The sequence below is a fragment of the Anolis carolinensis genome, chromosome 2, assembly GCF_035594765.1.
Source record: "Anolis carolinensis isolate JA03-04 chromosome 2, rAnoCar3.1.pri, whole genome shotgun sequence".
Taxonomy (NCBI): Eukaryota; Metazoa; Chordata; class Lepidosauria; order Squamata; family Dactyloidae; genus Anolis; species Anolis carolinensis.
Genome location: NC_085842.1, coordinates 219,740,585 through 219,766,051, shown reverse-complemented (window position 1 = coordinate 219,766,051; position 25,467 = coordinate 219,740,585). Strand labels below are relative to the sequence as shown.

The following is a 25,467-nucleotide window of genomic DNA, read 5'->3' as shown; positions in this document are numbered from 1 at the left end:
CAATTATGCATAATATATAAACATGGGAGAAAGAGTCAATTAGAATATTAACTGACTGCCAATACATTTGCAGCTGCTATGTCAGGGTGGCAGATGAATTAACATATTTGTATTAAATAAGTTTTGCTGCTGCCGTATGTTTTAGCTTTTATGACGCTTTTGTTTTTATTAAAGGTTGTGATTCTATCTTGATGTGAAAAAAGCCATCCTCTGAGAGCTTGGCCTTAAAAGAAAATCTCTAAAAATATGGTATCCTTTTTCCGAAATGCTTGAAACTAGAAGTGATTTGGATTTCAGGGGTTTTTTTTCCAGATTTTGGAATTTGTATATGTGTATATGAGATATCTTGGAAATGTGTCTTCTTGTGGAGTGAAAAGCAGGGTATAAATAATGATGATGATGATGATGATGATGTTACCGTGCCGTGACCTCACCGCTAGCTAGCCATAGCCTGAAGTTACTCCAAGTCACTGATACCTTATAGGACGACAGTACTGCGGAATTTTACTAACCAGCTTTGCTTTGACCATCAACTTAGTACTGAAACTGGGCTTGGCTTGGCTTGGGTCTGCTGACTTCCCTGCCAATGCTCAACTTTCTACTATGTTCCTCCTGGGCTTTAGTGGAGACTTGTGCTTTTGTTTCATTTTCAGATGTTATTTTATTTTTATTTATTTATTTATTTTTCGTGGAGACTTCTCTTAATTTTCTCGCTGGCTCATGTTTATCACTGATGACTGAGCTTAGCAAAATATACTATTTCATTGATGAGTCTTCACAATAATTGTAATTGGCTATAAGTGTTTTTAATGCTTAATATTTATTTATACCTTATTTCTGGACGTTATTATGCTTTGTGTGATTTTTGTCTTGTATTTTATGTTAAATATGCTTTGATTTTTATTGTATTACTAATTTGGGTACCAGGTGGTGTCCAGGTTATTTGAAAAGGGCCTTGTTTGTTTGTTTTTTGGATGTGAGGAAATATCAGTTTAGTCATATGTTACACTATTTCTTCCATAAAAACCGTCAGTCTTTGCTTTTGTTGTTTATGAATGCTCCCATTAGAAAATGCATAAGGATGTGGATGAACTACAATTCTCAAAAATCTTGGGTCAACCCTCCCAAAACTTCCCTAGTATTTACAGTTGGCCGTGTTGGGTCTGTGTGCCGAATGTGGTCCAGATCCATCATCTGCTGCATTCAGTTTTCTCTGGATAAGGGTGAACTACGACTCCCAGGTTCCCAGGGCAATCACCCTGAAACCGTGGCCAGTATTCACAGTTAGCAGTGTTCTCTGAATACAAGTGAACTATAACTCCTGGATGTCAAGGTCAATCACCCCAAAATCCCATCAGTATGCAAAGTTGGCTGTGTTGGGTCTGTGTGCCAAGTTAGTTGTAGGTCCATCATTGGAGGGGTTCAGTCTGCTCTTAGATTGCAAGTGAACTATACATTCCAGTCCCTAAACTCCTATATATCATGAGGAATTCTCCCCAAACCTCTCTAGTATGTTCAGTTGCTGATCAATTCCTCTGTTTGCTGTCTGTCATAGAAAAATGTAGGAAAGGGTTAAGAGAGAGGCAGTGGCGGGGTCATGCAAATTGAGAGAGAAGGGAACACTGGGATGTGCTCACTGTAACCTGCAATGTCCTGGAAGTGAGCAACTTGGTGGCTCCGCAGCAGTGTTTATAGCCTGTTTGTGGAGGCGAGAGGCTGTCTGTGTGAATGGATACGCGTGGCACATACACACATACAGATTTTCACTTTTATTATGTGTATAGATAGATATAGATATTTATACACTGCATATTTGCAATGTGGCACCAAAGTGGCCAAACTGGAAGCTGCTCTGAGTCCCCTTCGGGGTAAGAAGCTAAAGACTGTGGTTGTTGTTAACTGCCTTCAAGTCAACTTTGAATGATAGTAATCCTTATGAATAAGACCAAGTCACCCTGTCAATAGCCCTGCTCAAGTCTAGCAGACTCGGGGCTATGACTTCCCTGACTGAGCCTATCCATCTGAAATGCAGTCTTCCTCCTTTCCAACTTCCCCAAGGGATAACCCATTACAGACACTGCTATTCAGTTTACTCATGGAAGTTTAGGCAGACAAATTTTTCTCTCAGTCATTAGAAATGTGTTGGTTTCTTCTTAGAAGTGAGCAACTAAGTCACTGCGTGCAACTTTATCTGACTGCATATTGTTTAAATAGGGAGAGGAGAGGAAAGATTAAACAGCCAGGCTTTCAATTTAGCTTCTAAATTTGGGATATAATAGTATATCTCCTGACATCTGTGTTGGGATGAATTCTTCTGCGTGCTTTGTGCTTAGAACGTCTGTGTCAGTATTTTTTAAGGCAAAGCAGCGGAACGCAAACATGTCATACTTAATGACGAAGGGGTGTTTCTAACATCTACAACAGAGGCCAGCAACTGGAGACCCTGAACAACACAAAATGCCCTAGGTGACAATCCAGAACAAAGAGGAGTATGTGGAAGAAGTAATGACTAAAAGGGCAATCCAGTTTAAATCAATGCTTTCAATCCTTGGCTTCTGAGATGTTGCTGAACATCAAGTCCTGAGAGTCCCCGACAACATCGCAACTGGGATTGTGAGAGCTGTAGTACAACAATACCTGGGGACCCAAGTTTGGAAACTTCTAATTTAGACAGCAGAATGTAATGGCCCACCCCTTCCTCAAAGCAGCTTGTAACTATTGGCCAAAGATTGGCAATGAAATATGAGACTGTCCAACAAAGTTTTTGAGGTTCAGTTCCCATTTTCACCTGTCTTTAGCAAGAGAGTTTTTCAGATAAATTTTATCCCAGAGCAACATGGGGATACTGTGCCTATATTTTGGGTACCTTAAGATATCTTGGAGATTAGATCTAAGTCTAAACATGAAATTCATTGATGTTTCATCTACGTCTTATACACACAGCTTGAAACCAGGTTTATATACAATATTTTTAATAATTTTGTTCAGGAAGCACAATGTATGTACATTGAACCATCTGACAGGGAAAGAGTGTCCTTATCTCAGCCACCCATGTGAACAATTCTGGATTTGGGAATTTCAGATAAGGAATGTTCAATCTGTACTCATATATGTTTGACATCAAATTAATTATTTCATCTTTTTGCCTGAATGGAAAGAAGCACGTGTTTCTTTGAATCTGCAGCATTGGACAGTCAACTTGAGAAACTGCAAGTTGCTTCTGGTGTGAGAGAATTGGCCATCTGCAAGGACATTGCCCAGGGGACACCTGGATGTTTGGTGTTTTACCATCCCTGTGGGAGGCTTCTCTCATGTCCGCGCATGGAGCTGACAGAGGAGCTCATCCACACTCACCCCGGGTTGGAATCGAACTGGCAACCTTCAGGTTAGCAACCCAACCTTCAAGTCAGCAGTCCTGCCAGCACAAGGGTTAAACCCACTGCGCCACTGGGGCCAATTAGATTAGAAGGTTATTTCTTTATAGAATGTCTGTTGATATTTCCAATGGACACCAGTAGATGTCACTAGCTGGCAAGCATTAAAGTATGAATACATTCATGGTGATGGCTCACTCCTTTAACGGAAAAGTTTCTTTTTCAAACAGTAGGTTATAATGAGGCAGTGCTTGGCTATGTTTCAAGAACAGCTAGAAGCTCAACATCTGGAGGATCACACAGCTCCTAGTGATGCTTTACACAATCCGGTAAAGGGTTAGAATGATGGATACACCAAAATGTAAGGGCTATTTAAGGATAATGGCTCGTGATGTGATGAACATGACATACAAACTAAATTACACTCTGACTTGCCCCTCCTACATAACAATTTAACTCATCCCAGTCATCATTTCACATGCCAACTGTCATCCTCAATTGATTGCAAAGCAGAACTGAAGAAGGAGTAATGGACAAACTTTACAAAAGACTTGTTTCTGTTTGAAGAGTTATTTGGTTCAAACCTGATGCAAGGATAACAATTATCTGCACAATGTATTTCTAGAGTGGAGTCTGAATCGGTGACCTCTAAATTGAGTCTGCCTCTCCAGGCAACACTTAAGAAATGTTTTTTTTTCCTTCCCCAAAAATGGAATCACTCAAAGTAGATTAGAATATGACATAAATGCAAACTGCAGGCAGTCTCACAATCTATGTGTAGAAATGCAATATTTCTACACTCCATTATTTATTAGACAGAGAACACTCTGACCTCCAAATATTGAGCTTCTATTCCCAACTATTGGGTTGACTGGAATTAACATGGGGGCACAGGTTCTTCCGTTCAATCTCACTAAAATGCAAATTTCCCATGATGTGTAAAGTACAGGTTCGGGTTTCTTTAAAACCCATGTATACCGATCAGGTAACCAAAACAGCTGCTTTGCATTACTAAGAAAAAATATTTGCATGACAGATCTATTTCACTGTAGGACATTGTAATGTATTATATCCTACGGGTATTATTCTCATGCTTCCTAGCAGGAAAGAAGACAGCAAGTTTATGTTTTGATTATTCTTAATTTTCCTGAGTGACAAGATTATGTACTATGAATGTTTGCAATGAAGAGACACCATGTATGTCTCCCTGAATATATAATGGGGCTAACAGAGGGCGCTCACTCCGCTCTCCGGAGTCGAACCTGCGACCTTTCGGTCCGCAAGTTCAGCAGCTCAATGGTTTAACACACTGCTCCACCGGGTAATTAGATTTTAAGTTGATCCTCAATTCATGAAAAGGGGGGAAACAGAGGTTTTTGAAGCTCCCTTCCATCCAGATCTCAAGTCTATTTCTCACACTCTTTGCACAAAAATCCCAAAGGAACAGACTGGTCAAGGGTGCAATGGGCTGTGAGGGGAAAGGAGAGCTAGAGAAACCTATTTGTGTTGAACACTGACTGTTTACAGAGAGGAAAGAAAGACCAAAGCCACAGTTTACCAAATCTGCAGGCCCTGTTCTTCAGGCAATGAGTAGAATGATCTAAACTGAAGTGCATTATTTCATCCGTGAAATACCAATGAGATGATGTTAGTAATGCTTGGACGGAGGAGCTGCTGTAACGAAGAGAGAGCATCTTGGAACAATAACAACAGAATGATCCTGTTCCCCAATCCGAAAGACAAAGTAAAGGATGGCAAATGCAAGTTACAGGCAGCGAGAGGTTAAATCCGCAGCTCTTGTCACAAGGGCTTTCAACAAAGAGCCCAGCTTCAGCAGTTCCAGCTTCATTCAAAATTGTTTGTTAATGAGCTTCACTAATTAGCGAGATGCCCTGAAAGGGAACAACGTGCACTTTTGGGATGGAATAAAAGGACTCTTTTGTGCTAGTTGTAAGTCTCATTAGTGGAGTCTTCCAGCCTGTGGAAAATTCACATCGGGGGCATACAAATTTACCATATCTACTCATGTATAAGTCAAGGACAGGTTTTAGGGCCAATATTATGCATTTTGATATGACCCATGGAAAAGTCGAGGATTATGTTATGAAGAGGCAAAAGCACCAATGCTAACTCAGGGGGCATAGCACTTCTGTTCGATACCACCATTTTCCCACCTAGGCATTCAAAAAGGACAGAAACAACACCATAGTGGACAGATTAGAGGAGGTCAGTGCTTTTAAAAAGTTCTCCCAGGATGGACTACTTTCCTCTCGCCGCTGTATTTACCAATGTGGGTGGATCCTTTTTATATATATAAGAGTTTGGGTACAGTACTTATACTGACCCATGAATAAGGTGACCCAGGTTTTTTTAAGTTGTGGCAGCTAAAAAAGCCAACAGGATTTTGGCCTGCATAACTAAGTCCAGAGGATGGCGACTAAAATGATCAAGGGTCTGGAGAACAAGCCCTATGAGGAATGGCTTAAAAAGCTGGGCATATTTAGCTTGCAGAAAAGAATGCTGAGAGGAGACATGTTAATCATGTATAAATGTGGGGGGAAGTCATAGAGAGGAGGGAGCAAGTTTGTTTTCTGCTGCCCTGGAGACTAGGATGCGGAACAATGGCTTCAAACTACAGGAAAGGAGATTCCACCTAAACATTAAAAAGAACTTAATGAACAGCTCTCACAGTTAGGCTGTGAGAACTGTTCAGCAGTGTAACTCTCTGTCCCAGAGTGTAGTGGAGGCTCCTTTAGAGGCTTTTAAACAGCGGCTGGATGGCCATCTGTTGGGGGTGCTTTGAATGCAATTTAGCTGCTTCTTGGAAGGGGGTTGGACTGGATGGCCCACAAGGTCTCCTCTAACTATGATTCTATGATTTTTTACACACAAGTATATAGGGTAGCTCACAGTGATCACCTGCTTGTCTGAGAATATATTTTCATACTTTCCATAAGTTGACATTTTAAACCACCGAGACAGGACACCCTTTATAACAGTGGTTCCCAACTTGTGGGCCACGGCCCAGCAGCGGACCACAAGAACAAAAATCTGGTCCACGTACCTCCTTCCTCTTTATTTATTTATTTATTTTTGCTCCTTTCGTAGAGCTGACCAGCCCCAGATAATAACACAGATAGTAACACAGCCCAACAATTTTTTTGTTCTTTGTGTTTTCATTTTTAGGCCTATTCCTGGGGTTATTTGGGGTGTTGATTCAGAAAATTGTACTGGATAGACCACAACAGGTATAGATTATTAGATATGGTTTTCTGTGGGCTAGCAGATGGCAACTACTGGATGGCATATGTTCTGTATCAGAAACTAGAGCTGATATGGTCTATCCAATGCAATTTTCTGAATCAGCACCCCACATAACCAAACCGAATCTAAAGCTGACCAAAAACTGATTTGTAACCTTTTTGGTACTAATGTTGGAGAGTGGTCCCTGGTCAAAAAAAGGTTGGGAACCACTGTTTTATAAAGTAGTGAGATTACAGGTTTTGGTTCCAGGACCCCCAAAATCCAAGAATGCTAGTCCCATTATATTCAATGGCATGGTTGTCTCTTATATAAACATGTTGTCTCTTATATAAAATGGCTAAATCAATTATTTGCTTTTTGGATTTTCTGTTAATATTTTCAAGCAGTTGCTGGTGAAATCTGTAGATGCAGAACTTGTGAAGATCGAGGGCCAACTGTGCTGGTTTACTGTACATTTTAAGAACTAATGTGAACAACAGCTCCCCTATGCCTCAACAGATTTCAAACAGGATTTAGTCCAGTGGGATTGTGCGCAGTACTGCAGACTGAGAGAGAAGGCATCATATGAGCAAAATAAACCTTTATAAAGGTGTTGGGATGGTATTTTACTTCCATTACAGGGCAATATCCTTTTCATCCCACCTACACCAAAACAGTTATATAAACAATGATTTGTCAGTCTTCCTGTTTCATATACTGGGGATGTCTGGTATGTACTGATTTTCAAGCACTGCAGCTACTTTTTATTCAATTTAACAGATTTTCTGTGATTTTTTTCTAGAGAAATCAGAGGTTTTAAACAAATATATCAAGAACCATTAGATAGAAAGCAAAGGGATCTTTTAGCACCTCCTTCGGATGACAGAACAAGCTTGAGCTTTTGTAGGCATCCTCTACACTGTAAAATGAATGCCATGGAATACTGAGGCCTGCTTTAACTTTAGGCAATGCATTTTAGAAAGTGCTTACCAGACAGATGAGGCTAGGAGGACACTTGTGGTATTGGCAAGAAATGCAACTGGTGGTTCTGCTAGCATCAGTGAAGATAAAATGGATCCGCCGAAGCAGTACAGCATGGCACTAAACCAACACGCAATTGGGCTGCGGTATGCTACATCCACAACTCCTGAAAACAGTACAAAATAAAATCAAGTTTATAACGAATCGTGCTATCAACTTCTCATCTTTAATCTCACCAGAAAGGACAAAAAAACCCTGATGGCCACCAAAGGTCAGTGTACGGCTCTTTAATTCATTCCCTGATTTCAAGGGGGAAAACTTGGCAGCTATTATCACACTGGAAAATATTACAGGGAGGAAGTAGAAATGCCATCATGTACAGAATTTCACAGCAGCTTTCCAAATAAGGTCAAAGATCGCTTCAAGAAAAGTAGCAGGAGAATTTTTTCCACTTAGCTGAACTTTAAAAAATTCTCTGTGCAAGTAGGTGATATTTAACTCAAAGAGTATCTTATACTGAATCAGCACTCTGGATGTCGACTAAATTCATAACACTGCTCACTGTTTATGTATGTATGGAATATCTTTTTTACTAGTTATTGCTATTAAAAATAGTGGGAGTGAGAACCATAACTGGATGCAAGGAGAGAAGGTAAGTGAAGAAGGCTAGAAAAGAGAAAAGGGACCTTAAGACCTGCTCTTGTTAGACTCAACGTGATGCACACTCAATTGCATGGCTTTCTACCAACGTTGCCTTCCCCTGACAAAATAATTCCAGGAAACAGTGGGAGGTAGATAAGTATAGCACCAGGACCAGGTTTCATCTGGACTCTCCTCCTCTCCTCTCTCATAGATCATCTATCAACAACTACTATGTGGACAGGATCCTGATTACTATTTAATTCTGAATGTTGCATTTGCAATTCAATATTATTATATTACTAGCTTGGGTACCCGGCAACAACCAGGCTATTTGAAAAAGGCATTGTTTGTTTTTGGATGTTAGGTAATATCAGTTTGGTCATATGTTACGCTATTTCTTAGAAAAAAGCCAGTCTTTGCTTTTGTTTTTTATGAATGCTCCCATTAGAAAATGTATAAGGATGTGGGTGAACTGCAATTGCCAAAAATGTTGGGTCAGTCCTTCCCCAAACGCCAGTATTCACAGTTGGCCATGTTGGGTCTCTGTGCCAAGTTTGTTCCAGATCCGTCATCTGCTGGGTTTAGTGTTCTTTGGATATGGGTGAACGATAAGTCCCTGGTGCCAATGTAAATCACCCCCAAAATCCACCAGTATTCCCAGTTGGTGATGTTGAATTTGTGTGCCAGGTTTGGTCCAGATCCATCATTGTTGGTGTTCAGAGGGCTCACGGAATACAGGTGAACTATAACTCCTAGAGTTAAAGGTCAATCACCCCTCATAGTCCACCAGTATTCCCACTTGGCCATGTTGAATTTGTGTGCCAAGTTTGGTCCATATCCGTCATCAGATGGGCTCAGTGTTCTCTGAATATAGGTGAACTATAACTCCTGGATGTCAAGGTCAATCACACCCAAACCTCGCCAGTATGCAAAGTTGGCCATGTTGGGTCTAAACATCCCAGACCCCACAACTCCTATAAATCATGGTGAATTCTCCCCAAACCTCTCTCTCTAGTATGTTCAGTTGCTGTATGCCATAGAAATGACTAGGAAAGGGTTAAGGGAGAGGCAGTGGGCGGGGTCATGCAAATTCCACACCAATGGAGAGAGAAAGGAACCCTGAGATATGGCGCTCACTGTAACCTGCAATGTCCTTAGAGGGAGGGCTTAGGTGGCTCCCCAGCACTGTGGCTTAAAGCTGTTTGTGGGGGTGGGAGGCTATCTGTGTAAGTGTACATCCCTACCACATACACACATACACATTTTCACTTTTATTATGTGTATCGATTACATTGTTCCTCCTTAGCTGCAACCTTGGAAGAATCTGTGCACTGGAAGATGAGATATTAATAATGCAAATAATTATCTACGAAGTCCAATGATCCTACAATCATACAACAGAGCAACTAAGACTGAAATTCTCTGGTCCATCATACTTCAAAAATGATCTGTAGAGCTGGAGAACGTGTAAAAAGGGGGCAAATCAAAATTATCAGGGGATTGGGATATCCATGATGAAAGATTACAATGTTTTAAGAGAGGACATGTTAAAGTGCATAAAATTTAACATCATGTAGAAAAAAGAATCAAAAATTTTCCATTTCCTTTATCTCATTCTAGTAGAATCTAGAGTCATGGCGGACAGAAAAATGGAAGTAGTTCTTCATACACCACAATAAAATTTGTCACCACATAATATAGTTATGATCGCTATATATAATTAGAATCACTCTAAAAGGAAATGTAAACTAATGCATGGAGGGCAGGCTGTTAAACTGTACGAATGTCAAAGGAAGCATGTCTGTGATAACCAGCCACAGGGAACACAAGTAGGAAGATGATAATAAAAGCATCTGGCTAGCCATTGTGAGAACAAAACAGTGGCCAAGATAAACCTTTGGTCTGATCACACATGTTCTTAAACGTCACATTCCAGACTACAAAAGCATTCCTTAAATAACATGAGAAAAATTCTCTCACATCCCTGCTACTATACCCACCAAACCACTGTGGCAATAAAGAAAAAAATCACCCATGTTGTGGATTTTTCAATGGGAAAATAGACAAATTAAAATATAATAAATCCACAGTCCTGCTGATTCTAGGACAGAGATATCAAATTCATTTTCACCAAAGGCCACATCAGCCTTATGATTGTCTTCAAAGAGCCATTTGTAATGGTAAGACTATATAAATGTAACTATGTTGCCCTGGCATTGAAAGCCTTGTGAGTAACATAAAATGACGTGATGGGTCAGATTTGGCCCGCAGGCCTTGTGCTTGATACATGTCTTGAGCATACAGAACAAACTGACCCAAGCTACAATATTAGACCCCACTTATCAAAATATAAGTAGTAGCCAGCAATGAAAGGACCAAGGCAGTGACGTCTCTGGCCCATCCCCTGTTCAAATATCAGCCAGCACACCAACATCTGAAATCAAGAAATAGTTTTCTGAGATCTACGGAGAAACTCGAAGGAACACAGCAAGTGAGAGTCCAAAAGTGGCAGGCTAAAACCCGGAACCTCAATCCATGGCTGATACCGAATGAGAGACTCCCTCCTGGGCACACAGAAGACTAGGTGACTTGGGAGTCACTAAACTAGCTGTGCTCTGGCATCACGAGAGGCAGAGCCAACCTTAAGAAATGGGGATACAAAGTGGAATCTATGACACGCGAGTGTGGAGACGAGCAAACCACAGACCACCTACTACAATGCAGTCTGAGCCCTGCCACATGCACAATGGAGCACCTCCTTATAGTGACACCAGAGGGGCTCCAAGTGGCCAGCTACTGGTCAAAGGACATTTAGTATAAAGCCAAGTTTTTAACTTTGTTTGTGTTTTGAAATACATTACAATTGTACCCTCGGTTCGCTTCTGACACGATAAATAAATAAATAAATGTTTGGAAAAAAGATGTTGATTATCATCATGAACTGGAGCCACCCAAAACCATTTTATTTCTCAAGAACTGGTGTGAGAGTACACAATTCCTGGGATTGCAAGTTTCTCCTCGGTTTCATCCCAAAGATGAACTATCGACCCAACTTATTTCATTTAACATTTTCCCTTAACTGTGCTATGTATAGGGTTGTATGTCAGGAGTATAAATCCACCTTTGTGTAAGAGTCAGAGTCATGTAGCATTTGATGTTGAATCAGGAATAAAAGACCAGGGTTCAAATCCCTGCTCATTCTGAAAGCCTCCCAGGTGATTTTGCGCGAGGCACACTCTGTCAGCCCGAGATAAAAGCAATTTAGGGGGGGGGGGGGGGGGGTTGGGGCTTGACCACACTGGATGACACCATCAGAAGGAGATGATTCATGGTAGGGGCATTGCGCACTGTCCATCTCAAGAGCTCCCAGCTGCCCTCCTCTACAAATCAGGGTACAATCTGCTGTGGCCGCTGGTAGTAAGGGTTGCTACTACCACCCTGTGGCCTCTCCCAGGTTTGGCAGGACTGATAACCAGGCTGAGAAAGGTGGAGGCAGTGTTGGCCATGGGACTCCTCCACTTCTCCAGAAGGAAGCACAGGGCAAGCAGCAGGAGAAGGAAGGACAAAGCAAGACATAGCGTTCCAAGCTGCCAGGTTGGGATAGTTGGGGGGGGGGGGGCAGGGTGGCAGACACGATCTTTGGTCAGGAGATGGGGACAGACAACCCAAACTGGATCATTCATTCCACCAGGAGCTCCCATTTACTGGAGCTGAGGGGTGCTGCTTGCCTGGTGGCACCATGTATGACCGCATTGGGATGGCATCAGCTGTAACTGAACCTCTTAGAACAAATCTTGACACAAAACCCTTTGACTTAGGTTTGCCGTAAGTCAGAAAGAACTACTACAACTAATTGCCTATGGCAAGGATTATCAGCACGAGGACAGGGGTTTTTTTTAAATCATGTCAGAAGCGACTTGAGAACATACTGCAAGTCGCTTCTGGTATGAGAGAATTGGCCATCTACAGAGACATCGCCAGGGGACGCCCGGCTGTGTTAGCTGGGAGGCTTCTCTCATTTCCCCGCAAGCTAGAGCTGACAAACAGGAGCTCACCCCATCTTGCATATTCGAACCGGCAACCTTCAGGTCAGCAACCCAACCTGCAAGTCAACAGTTGAGCTGGCACAAGGATTTAACAGGTGTTGGATTGCATATCCTATACGCCTCAACATTGACTATGCACGTAGGACAGATATAGATGCTGTTCAACATCATCCAGAGGTCACACGTTTCTTGCCCCTATCTAATAGTAAGTTATGTTTAATGGGGAAACGGCAATTATTTCTAGTAATTTGCTTTTAGTAATTCACAAGACATTAGAAGTAGCCATTAATGAGCCTTAATTTCCTCTTAACTGCTTTTTATCCCTATCAAGGAAGACAGATGAAAGTCAAGTATAATCTGCAAAACAGGATCCACTTAAATCACACAACCTCAATTCTGTGGAAATACTTTCGCAAGGGCTAAATTAACCATTGTCTATGTATCAGCAACCACAAAATATATATTCTCAAACATTAATATCTGAATTGCATGTCACTTTTGATGGTTCACAATTCAGGATTACAGGATCACTGCTCTGTTCAAGTGAAGCTCATCAATATTTCTTCTGGCATAAACAGTGCCATTAATTAAGTGTAATTGTGTGTTTGACAAGGTTAACAAGGGAGGTAATTATCTAGATGAAGTATCAGGTTTACCAAGTGGCAGGTAAGGAGCACAAGAGCGGCGCTAAATCCAGGTACCTTGTATCGCAAGTGTATACGCACATATTTCTCACGAAATACATCTCCACATATTTGCGAGAAGGTCAAGAGACAAGCAAACAGTCTTGTCATAAATTTAATTTGCATTATAAAGTGAGACCAAAATATATTCTTGATATTCAAGGAAAGGATATTGTGACTGATCCCACCAGGGAAAGGAAGAAGGCCTACCAGGTAGATAAAAAAACTTCAACCCTAGTGAAAACAACAGCAAGTTAATGATCCACTTGACTGTATGCTGCTAACCAGTTCATTTTGGCATTGTCAAACTGGTCTTAATTTTCTATCTGTTCCCTTTGTGTCCCCCTTTCCCTTTTTTAAGGAATCTAATTGTTTGCGTAGTTTTTAAGTCTTGGGGCTTTGGAAACATGGGTCACATCTTCCATTTCCACTCCAGAAACAGTAGACATGTGGAATCATTCAGGCATGTGTAACAGGGGGACAAAACAAGCGACTAGAACATAAACATATTGGGATTCTGGGACTCTCAGTCCAACATCACACCGGATTCACACCCTTTGCTCTTGTGAGTCATCCCCAGTTTCTTTCAATGCTTCTATTTCCAGCATGTTCAGGATTTGAATGCCATTGCTCATGGAATAAAAATAGCAGCACTCCCACAGACAGGAGAAAATTAATTTGGGGGAATAAAGAAAAAGTTAGGAAAAATTACAAGTACAAGAAATCCTCAAAACTAGCCTCAAAAAACTAAGAAATAGAAAAATGAATAATGGGAGGGGGAAAATCAGAAATTTCACAAAGTGAGGGAAGGAATAAAGTGGAAAATTTGTACCATATGGCCTACACTTTTGCAAATTGTCACACACACCCTGTAACATATTGTCTTGGGGTCCTATCTATAACAAATACATATTATTACATTTAAATTGGCAATGCTCTTTACTGTTAGTAAGCAGTCAATACAGAAACATCTATTATCCCAATTTCAAAAGGGAGTAATAGTAATAATTTCCATTTTAAAACACAAAATAATAATAATAATAATAATAATAATACTTTATGTTTCTATCCCGCCACCATCTCCCCGAAGGGACTCGAGCGGCTAACATGGGGCCAAGCCCAAAACAAAAACAAAATATAATAAATAAAAACCAATATCTATAACTGAGAAACAATGATACAACAGGATTGTTGTAGGTATTCCGGGCTGTATGGCCATGTTCCAGAAATATTCTCTCCTGACGTTACGCCCACATCTATGGCAGGCATCCAATGGAAACGTCAGGAGAGAATATTTCTGGAACATGGCCATACAGCCCGGAATAATACAACAATCCTGTGATTCCGGCCATGAAAGCCTTCGACAACACAATGATACAACAATCAAATAATATAAGCAGTTAAAACACAACATACAATAAAACACATAATACCATACAAAATGAGGTAAGGATACAAGCATCAACCACTATGGATAAAGAGGTTGGGCATATAAAAAGTACACAGTTTCAAGGCCATTTAATAAAGTGCAGGGACAAGTGCAGGGACAAGTACATGAAACTAGGACTGTATTCTGAAAGTTGTTTCTGAAAATTATGCTTACCACATGTATATATTCTTAAACATTCATGTACACATCTCACATCCCTACCTAGGCTGCACCTTCCCAATATACCTACATAGGTAAACAAACCTCAGTATAACACAGGTAACTCCAACCAAAGAAAAGCATTGTTTGAAACTAGTCTAACTAGCTTCGCTTTATTCCTCTCATAGAATCATAGAATAGTAGAGTTGTAAGAGACCTCATGGGCCATCCAGTCCAACCCCCTGCGAAGAAGCAGGAAATCGCATTCAAAGCACCCCTGACAGATGGTCATCCAACCTCTGCTTAAAAGCCTCTCTTTTCCAACTGTTTCCAAGCATGGGAACATGGATGTTTAGAATATAAAAACCCATGTTTAGGGATTCTGAGAGTTGCAATACAACATCTGGGGACTCTAATTTGGAAACCATTATTATTTGAGTAGAGCAAGACATGACCTACACATTCAGAGTCCAGCTGTCTAGCTATATGATCTTAGCAACCAATTTTTTGTGGGCACAAAAATTACCTAAAATAGCTTTTAAAAACAAACAAAAAGTGCCCCATCTGCTTCTGGTTTTGAAAAAATAAAATTTTCATATTAAACAGAGCAGAATTGCCACTCTCAGAGGATCCCAGGAGAAACTATTTGTACAATTCTGGGGTGTGGGTTAGAAAATGCCATCCTGAAGGTCTGGAGAGATCAAAACCATCTGTGGAGAATGCATGTGGTCACAAGGGTACATTTTATCCCCACCTGAACATTATCTACAACTTACTAGGAATTGAGTCATCAGAGAAATTTGTTTCTGTGAACATGCTTTATTAAATGCAGTACCACCCCCATATCTGCAGGGGATACATCCTAAGGTGCATATACCCACACCCCACTGACACTTGGAACCATAGATAATAGCGAACCTTACATTTTATCTATACTTCAGCTGGAAACCCACCACAGAATCATAGGAACAAAGTGGGCACCACACTAAAACATTTTTCTACTTGTAATAGCAGCAATGTAATCTACCTCTTGACATGTGACTGTGATCTCTGGTATATCGGAAAAACAACCAGATCCTTGAGAATCAGAATCTCTGAACATAAATCCAGAATCAAAAATTTATCTACAGAATCTCTTTTATATTCACACTTCACCCAATACAAACATTCATCTACCTCATTTAAATTTTGTGCTCTGGAATGCATCTCTCAAAAACCTTTCATGGACTTGGAAAAACTATTATCCCAAAGGGAAATGTACTGGATCTTTAAGTTTAAAACCTTTTCCCCTCAGGGACTTAATGAATCACTTAATTTTAGCTGTTTCCTTTAAACCTTCAAGTACTCTTTAAAAACCTTTGAATGAACCTCCAGAATTACTCGCAGTTGAAATCACCACAAGCAGAGTCACTCAGTGAAAGCATTTAGCACTATGTAAGTATAATACTGTTATCTGGGTTACCTTTACTTCTGTTAATACTGCTGGTAAAATACTTGTTACTCTATGTTTTGTTTTAGATAGAAATTCATTGTTGCTGAGTTTAACAACTCCTGAAGAAGGGGTTTTTCCCTGAAACAGGGTCAAAAATACCCGGGACCCCTGTAGACTTGGGACTTTATTTGGACTTTACTTTTGAAGACTTTTTTGAGAGCGGTGCTCCATCATTATTTTCTTCAATCCAGTATACAGCAATACGACCAACCATCTGTTTGGAAGATATTTTCATTGACTGTATCCCTGAAGCCTATATGTATTGGAACCAATACCAGACTTGAACAACTTTTGTGTTAGAGCTGTTGCTCCTTTTCATTTTGTCGGGTACGGCCAAATTGAGCTTTGTACGGGGAACTGTAACAATATATGTCATTTGGACACATTTTCTTTGTACATAGACAATCGTTTGTGTGTATAGATCTAGGAACACCCACAAACACTTTTTGAAAGTAATTGATATGAAATCTGTTACCTAGAAGGTTGTAATGTATATCAAAAAGAGTTAAATGTAATTTTATTTGAACTGACTATTTAACAGAAGAGGCCTCAATCTGCAATATGACATTTGCACAAAACTAATACTGTATTAATAAGAAGGGTATAGATCAGGCATGGGCAAATTTTGGCCCTCCCAGTCTTTTGGACTTCAGCTCCCTACCGGCTGTTAGGAATTGTGAGAGTTGAAGTCCAAGACACTTGGAGGGCCAAGGTTTGCCCATGCCTGGTATAGATCCTTTCCAACTGATCTTCCTACTGATGCCTGGTAAAGACACTGGGCAGCTACTCAATTTCATCCTTGTTAAAGATCTTTGGGGAGCAAGAAAACAAAAGACAAGCGAAGCTATGGGAGGCTTCCTAATAGATTTTGTTTGGATACCACCACCACTTCCTGGAAAGATTTCACAAATAAGCCACAATAACTGCACAAGCAGAAGTTTAGTCCAGAGCATCCTAGGACCTTAAAAGAGAATTCTCAGACCTTTATGTTTCCATTTCCTGCAATCTCATGAGGAGTCAGAAAATTACAGTTATAAAACCAATATATATTTGTGGTATGACGTAGAGATGATTTGTTTCTTCAAAGAAACAAGAAGCAATGTTTGGCAATTTCTTTCCTGCTGCAAAAATGTCATTAAAAACTACCCAGCTTTTAAAGACTATTATCTGTTCTAGACTTTTCTGCACAAAATTTGCCCCCAAAGGAGCATTTCTTTCAAGGGAAATAGCATTTTCTACCCAGATAATTGTATTTTGGCATATGTTGTTTCATCTGTTTTCTGGGCAGAACAACCATGTTTAAATTTGGCATAGAGAACGTCCCAAACTCTGAAGACTTTTATCAGTTCATGATTGTTCTCATCAAAGATTATCAACATTTTACAACAATTTTTCCAATACATTGCATATTCTTCTATCCTTGTCCTCTGCTGTCACTGCAACTATGTGGTGGAAGAAAGTGACACAGCAGATACCAGTGGATCCAAAAAACCAAATTAATAATTAAAACAAAGGTTTTTAATCCTTTTCTAAAATGGGACTAAAGTCTGTGGCTTCAACGAGTCTCCATTTAATATGACATTGATAGCTATAGTGCGTGTGAAAAGAATTTGATTCAAAGTTTAATATTTCACCAATTTGAGCCCTATCTTTTCAGGTATGTTTACTCTGCAAGACTTAATAATAAGCAGACGTCATGAATGCACACAGCATGGGATCAAACCATTGTAAAATTATCTTCCCATATGCTAGATAAAGGGCCTATTTACATAATACACGCAATGAAGTTCTTGCAATTTAAAAAGGAGGGAATAAAGAAGGTTTTTCAGTAGAGAAGTACTCCCTTTCCCATGATTTTTCCACTTAAAACTAACCGCAGTGGCTCCTCTTTTGCAAATTGCAAAGACGTGTGCATTTCTAGTTCTTCTTTACCTCTAGGTAAATTTTAAATAGTTTTTATTAACAGATTGTTTTCCATAGAAAAAATACCACATATTACCGATATAAACAACACACAAAAAAGACTGAAAAAGAGGAAAAAAGAAAAGAAAAAAGAAAAGGGAAAGAGACAAATTATATATATTGCCTTTCATCTAAATTTTTTAAGTGTAACTCCAGCCATATAGAGAGAGACAGAGAGCGAGCTTTGGATAGCAGAGGGAAGGGTTAACTGAGGCGTTTGTTTTGCTGTTTGTGACCCTGTTCAGAAGATTTCACCTCACTTTCTATCCCTGTGATAACTGGATTTTGAAAAATGTGACTTGTGGAAACAGGGATTGGTGAGAAAGCTTTAGTGGAGACCCTTTTTCCCCATGATAACTCTTCAAGGAGTGAATTTCCCTTCCAAGGGGTAGATTTCTCTCACTTCCTGTTGTCTCACCCCTGTTCTTATCTATGAGTAATTTGTAACTTAGGGACTGCCTATAAAGTAGGCAGAAATATTTGCCTTTTCCTTGAGGCATGGCTCTAAATTTATACAATGTTTCCCACTTACATGCATACTCCTATCATTGCCACCCTTACAGAAACAGCAGGGTGTGACAGGACACACAAATCCCAAAATACTCTCACAACCTGATTCGTACAGCTTGCTCTCGGGCCATTATGGCACAGGAACAGTGGGTCATTAAAGTTCAGAGTTTTTCTGACAAGTGTGTGGGGTGGCAGTGGCAGGAGATGAGATCAGATCGATATATAAGTATATCCAGCAACTTAAGTGCAGCAAAACTGGGTCTGAATGGAATCCGGGAACGACCAAACACCCAACCCTGTTCATGCCATACATACTGAATGAGTAAGATAAGCTTTTATTTTTAATTGGATACTTTATGGTGACATTTTGCCCTTCTTTCGTTTGTTTTCTTTCTCTAACAATCCAGGAGTCCTCTAATGTGAAACAGTAAGAAGAATTCTACATTATATAAACTACATTTAACTTTTTTGTTTACACTTGTCCTCTTTAATAGAGATTTGCTTTTATTGTGTTCTTTAAACTCAATGTTTTCAATGGAACGTGGCCTTGATTCCAATGATGGGAGAAAGGCAGAATATAAAAGTCCTGCATTGATTCACAGGGAGAATTGGCTTATTCTCCAATTCATCTGTAGTTATGCGATTGGAGAAATCAAATAATTCTATTATGTTTCCTCACAATCCCTCAGCCAAGACACTTTGCCCGGGACAAAAAGAAGTATGGAGTATAAAGAAGCATGAGCACATATCCCATGAGAAGGTTTTCTGGTGGATGCCATTCAGAGATACAACCGGAGTGAATTTCATCCACTGTTCAGCATCCAATAGTCGCAGCATGAATACCTTTAGAAACTCTGCAAAACAGCTCGTACAGAGAATGGAAAGGGTTTGTGAACCATCATGGACATACAGTAGAGTCTCACTTATCCAAGACTCGCTTATCCAAGGTTCTGGATTATCCAATGCATTTTTATAGTCAATGTTTTCAATATACAGTATCATGATATTTTGGTGCTAAATTCGTAAATACAGTAATTACGACATAACATTTCTGCGTATTGAACTACTTTATCTGTCAAATTTGTTGTATAACATGATGTTTTTGTGCTTAATTTGTAAAATCATAATCTAATTTGATGTTGACCAGGCTTTTCCTTAATCCCTCCTTATTATCCAAGATATTCGCTTATCCAAGGTTCTGCCAGCCTGTTTAGCTTGGATAAGTGAGACTCTACTGTAGCTGGAATCCTTTCCTTTCTTTTAAACCAGTGGTTCTCAACGTGTTGTAGAAAGCAGGGGGTAGGTCCCAACCCTAAATGGGGTCCCCTTAGCTCAGTGGTTCTCAACCTGTGTTTCCCCAGGTGTTTTGGCCTACAACTCCCAGAAATCCCAGTCAGTTTACCAGTAGATCTAGATTTCAATCACGATGAGATTTCACAACTTGTACCACAGACCAGTTCACAGACTAAAACCACCTGATGCTAGAAACTAAGTGGCTATGAATCTGCACAAAAACTGAGCCCCAGGTGATCTTAAACTTGGGTACCATCATTGAAGAAAACATGATGTAATGAAATACAAAGTGCCTCACTGGCTCAAATAGTTATGATCAATATTATTTCAGCACCATGCAAAAGTCTTTCATGGCTGTAACCCACCCCAAGCCACGAGGCAGGTAAACTTATTATTATTATTATTATTATTATTATTATTATTATTATTTCAATTTCCCTCCACTGGAATATTACGATAAATAATAATGTGGTAAAAGGGGGGGGGGGGGGTAAACAAACTAGAACATTAGGCAAATATTAGTAAAATGAAATTAAACAAAAAACAAATGCAAAAGTCTATATTTAGGCCACAAAAAACAAGTGAACAAATATAGGGCAGAGGATACATGAGAATAGGAACTGAAGATTAGTATCGATCATGAACTGAATGTAAGGAGCACACAGTGTCATGCTGCAGCAAAAATACAAATGCTCTTTTAGTCTGCACTAATAGAAGCAGTTCAAGGAAGTAATAGTCGTGATAGTGTGGTGGGTTAAACTGCTAGCTGCAGGAAATCTGTCGACCAGAGGGTTGGCAGTTCAAAACTGCAAGTCGAGGTGAGCTCTCAACTGTCAGCCCTAGCTTCTGCCAACCTAGCAGTTCGGAAGCATGCAATACGAGTAGATCAATAGGTACCACGTCGACAGGAAGGTAAAAGAGTGCCCTGTGCAGATATGCAAAATGCGCTGGCAACAAATCAGAAATATCTATGGTTAACAGGCTCCTAGACATTGAAAAATGGAACGAGAGCACCTCCCCATGGCCGGAAATTCCTCCTCCAGACGCCAGAGATGAAAAAGGGGGAAGACCTTACCTCTGTCTGTGTATTGTATATTGTTGTGTAAAAGGTATTGAATGTTTGCCTTATATGTGTTCTGTAATCCGCTCTGAGTCCCTCTGGGGAAATAGAGCAGAATATAAATAAAGTGTATTATTATTATTATTATTATTATTATTATTATTATTATTATTATTATTATTGTCCCATTATATTCTGCACTAATCAGGCCTCATCTGGAGTACTGTGTTCAATTCTGGGACACCCCATTTTACGAAGTAAACAGACAAGATGGAGCAAGTTCAGAGAAGGGCAACAGGGGTGATAAGGGATAAAAACAAAATATATGAAGAAAGATTGAAGGAGCTGGACACGTTCAGCCTGGTGAAGAGAGGACTGAGGGGTGACATGACTGCACTCTTTAAACACCTCAAAGCCTACCACAGAGACCAGGGCCAGCTCTCATGACTTTGAATGTCAGGAGAGTAGATTTCGGTTGAACATTAGAAGGAACTTCTTGACAACAAGAGCAGTTCAGCAATGGAACCAAATGCCTAGCAAAGTGATGTGATTTCCTTCTCAAGACGTCTTTAGCTGGAGATCTTGCAATGAGCAAGAAGTTGGACTAGATGTCCTATAAAGCCTCTTTGAACTTTATGATACTGTGACTCCACTTAAAATTTTTGCATACCCTTTATATGTCATCAGTGTTCGCTTCAATTCTGCCACCTGCTTTTATATTATGGGCTTTGGATTCCTATCAGAATTTATTTCTTTGCAATGTTTCTAAGCCAGCAAAGAAACCTATTAGAAAGCAAATAAATTAAAGAGCCCAACAAAAAAACCAATTTTCTTCTTGGTGTCTTGCCTTTTAGGCCTGATTCCAGAGTTATTTGCATTGCATTTGGATAGATCACATCAGCAACAGTTTCTTAGATATAGTTACCATGGTTTTCTATGGGCGGGCAGATGCAGATTGGTATATGGCGTATGTCCTGTATCTCAAAAACTAGAGATGATAGGGGCAAACTGGTGCCATTTTTGGGAATCAACAGGTTAAATATACCCAGAGACAGGGCTAACATTTCAGGCCTCAACATTTCAGGCCTGTGTTGGCTGAGCTATAGTTTCTGATGCCCCTGGGACGCTCATAAATGAAAACAAATAGCACTTGCCCATGACAGCCCTCCAGGTGTTTTGGACTTCAATTCTCAGATGCCCCTGCCAGCTTCTCCTAAGGCCAGAAACTCTGGGAGATGAAGTCCAAAACCCTGGAGAAGCAAGTTTGGGAATCCCTGCTCTGAACAACAGGTGTGCTTTGCCTGTGTATAGAGCCCCTTCCACACAACTGAATAAAATCCCGCAATTTCTGCTTTGAACTGGAATATATGGCAGTGTGGGCTCAGATAACACAGTTCAAAGCAGATATTGTGGGATTTTCTGCCTTGATATTCTGGGTTATATGGCTGTGTGGAAAGGCTGATAGACAGACAAATAGGTGTGTGTGAGAGAGAGTGTGTGTTTGTAGATATATCTCCAAGTTCCTCTTTGCCTTTAAAAGCACCAAAGAATAAATAAGAATAACAAAAATCCAGCGAGGGCATCATAAATTCATATCTTCAATGTCATGCCCCAAAAGTCAATGGTGTGTTCAGTTTTCTTGCTTTTGGAGGCACCAAACAAAAATAATAAAAATGAAATGACAAGTGTCATACATGAATTATATATAATGCAATGCTGCAAAAATAAGTCACTGCTAAATGCCTCTTTCTGGCTTTTTAAAACCCTACTGGATCAAACCAAAGACCTATTTTGGATTATGTTTACACAATGGCCAATCAGATGTCTATGAAAAGCCCATAAGACATGGTAGGAGAGCTATGCAAGCCTAAAATAGCAGTGAAAGGCAGAGAGGGCCAGATGTATTGAACTAAGGAGAAGTTTCATGTGGCATGCTCTATGGTTGAGCATGCCTTTCATGGTAACTATGGTGGTAGACTAACCAGGGGTTGATACTATATTTGTGTTATATTGTTATCATCTTCATAGGGCCCTTCCAGACAGGCCCTATATTCCAGGATCTGATCCCAGGTTTTCTGCTTTAAACTGAGTCTCCACTGCCAGATAATCTAGGATAAACAGAAAACCTGGGATATAGGGCCTGTCTGGAAGAGCCCATCGTTCCTGAAAATTTGCTCTGGATCATCAGTGAACCAGCACTGTCCCAGGGTTCCCCATTCTGAGTAGCACTGTGTAAGGAATTTAGTTTCTGAAGAATGTAGAACTAGATTTCAATTGCTATGAGATTTCACAACTTGTATCACAATCCACCTGATGCTGCAAACCAAGTAGTTCTGAATGTGTTCAAAAACTAGTCTTTTAAAAGGCACCAAAGCCAGACAACAACAATCAAGGGGCAGTGTCATAAAATTAAATATGCACCCTCTTTTTAAAAAATGCCCTGAAAATTAAAACTATTCTGACTGGTGTGCTTCAATACTGTGAGTGATATACCTTTGCTTTTATTTCCCAGAGGAATACACCTCTCTTGAGTGCAAACGTGCGGATAGCCAAAGAGTTAACACAGTTTGACACTCTCATAGGCTAAATCCTTGATGGTACAGTAGAGTCTCACATCCAACATAAACAGGCCGGGAGAACGTTACATAAGCAAATATGTTGGATAATAAGGAGGGATTAAGGAAAAGCCTATTAAACATCAAATTAGGTTATGATTTTACAAATCAAGCACCAAAACATCATGCTTTACAACAAATTTGATAGAAAAAGCAGTTCAATACGAAATAATGCTATGTAGTAATTACTGTATTTACAAATTTAGCACAAAAATATTACAATTTATTGAAAACATCGACTACAAAAATGCGTTGGATAATCCAGAATGTTGGATAAGTGAGACTCTACTATACTTAAAGATCAATGCAGGGGTTGTTGTGGTCTCAAACTGCATTCATTCTTCAGTGTAGATCAGGCATGGGCCAACTTGAGCCCTCCAAGTGTTTGGGAGTTGAAATCCAAAACACCTGGAGGGCCCAAGTTGGCCCATGCCTGGGGATAGATGCACCCTAAAACAACCTGAGTGGCAGGAAGCCGGCTGACAGCCCGGGAAACTGATTAAAAGTGGCAGGAGTGCAGAAAGGCACTCTGCACATGCTCAGGAGCTGCTATACTGTTCCTTTAAATCCCCAGATATGGACCCAGGTGCTCTATACCGATCCAGGGCTCCTCTCTGACTCTCTCGGGCTCTCCCTCGGCTGACAATCCGGGAAACTGATTAGAAGTGGCAGGAGTGCACAAAGGCACTCTGCACAAGCTCAGGAGCTGCTGTGCTGTTCCTTTAAATCTCCAGATCTGGACACAGAGGCTCTATACCAATCCAGGGCTCATTTATGACTCTTTCCCTCTCACTCACCGCGCTGCTCCTTCAGCGTCATGACGGAGGCAGTATAGTGCGCCAGGTCGAAGAAGGGGAACATAGGAACCCGGGAGAAGCGAAGCGGCACCTGCCCCAGGAGGGACTCCATCGCGGACGGACCCGGCGCGCATGCGCCCGGCGGTGGCTGAGCGCTCGAAACCAGCGAACGAGCTCAGGCTGAAGAGGGCGGGGCCTCAGGGGAGTCCCCGCCCCCTTCTCTTCGGGCCATCGCCTGCGGCAAACAAGGGGTTAAACATTTCCCTGCCGGCTGTTCTCCCGTCGGCAGGAGCTTAGGCAGGGCGCGCCGAGAGTGCAGACGTTGCGCGCGGCGGTGGCTCCGCCCATCTCTTGCGTCACATGGGAGCCGAAGCTGATTGGCTGGTTTACTAAATTGGCTTACCAAACTACTGCCAGGATCCTATAGCAGTTAAAGCGGTATCACTGGGTTGCTGTGCATCTTCCGGGCTGTGTGGCCCTGTTCCAGAAGCATTCTCTCCTGACGTTTCGCCCACATCTATGGCAGGCATCCTCAGAAGTTGTGAGATCTGTTGGAAAACTATGCAATGGGGTTTATATATCTGTGGAAGGTCCAAGAGGGGAGAAAGAACTCTTGTCTGTTGGAGGCAAGTGTGAATGTCGCAATTGATCATCTTAATTAGCATTGAATGGCCTTGCAGCTTCACCACCTCTGAGGATGCCTGCCATAGATGTGGGTGAAACATCAGGAGAGAATGTTTCTGGAACATGGCCATACAGCAACCCAGTGATTCCGGCCATGAAAGCCTTCAACAACAGAATGCCTACATTGATATACAGTAGAGTCTCGCTTATCCAACCTTCACTTATACAACATTCTGGATTATCCAACGCAGTCTGCCTTTTAGTAGTCAATGTTTTTGTAGTCAATGTTTTCAATACATTGCAATGTTTTGGTGCTAAATTTGTAAATACAGTAATTGTTACATAACGCTACCGCGTACTAAACTGCTTTTTCTGTCGATTTGTTGTAAAACGTGATGTTTTGGTGCTTAGTTTGTAAAATCATATAACGTAATATGACATTTAATAGCTTTCCCTTAATCCCTCCTTACTATCCAACATTTTCGCTTATCCAACATTCTGCCGGCCTGTTTATGTTGGATAAGCGAGACTCTACTGTATCTGCCCTTTTCAGGAGA

The 25,467-nt window shown here is 40.6% G+C and overlaps 1 protein-coding gene and 1 long non-coding RNA gene across 3 annotated transcripts in view; one reads left to right on the top strand and one right to left on the bottom strand.

The window, feature by feature from the left end:
- The window catches only part of tmem38b (transmembrane protein 38B), a 37,372-nt gene extending 12,775 nt beyond the window's left edge, over nucleotides 1-24,597 (bottom strand). Inside the window, exons 1-2 of one of the 2 annotated variants that reach the window (XM_003223767.4) lie at nucleotides 24,287-24,591; nucleotides 7,608-7,764 (exon numbers count right to left, since the gene is read on the bottom strand). In XM_003223767.4, coding sequence (XP_003223815.1) covers nucleotides 7,608-7,764; nucleotides 24,287-24,398 — 269 coding nt within the window. In that variant the 5' untranslated portion in view covers nucleotides 24,399-24,591. Of the gene's footprint in view, nucleotides 1-7,607; nucleotides 7,765-24,286 lie in introns of both variants that reach the window. The other variant, XM_062971809.1, reaches the window with a different exon arrangement.
- LOC134296548 (uncharacterized) lies at nucleotides 14,981-16,434 on the top strand. The gene is made up of 2 exons (XR_010003344.1): nucleotides 14,981-15,991; nucleotides 16,076-16,434. It is a non-coding gene; the product is annotated as an uncharacterized LOC134296548 (long non-coding RNA).
- Nucleotides 24,598-25,467: the final 870 nt, after the last annotated feature.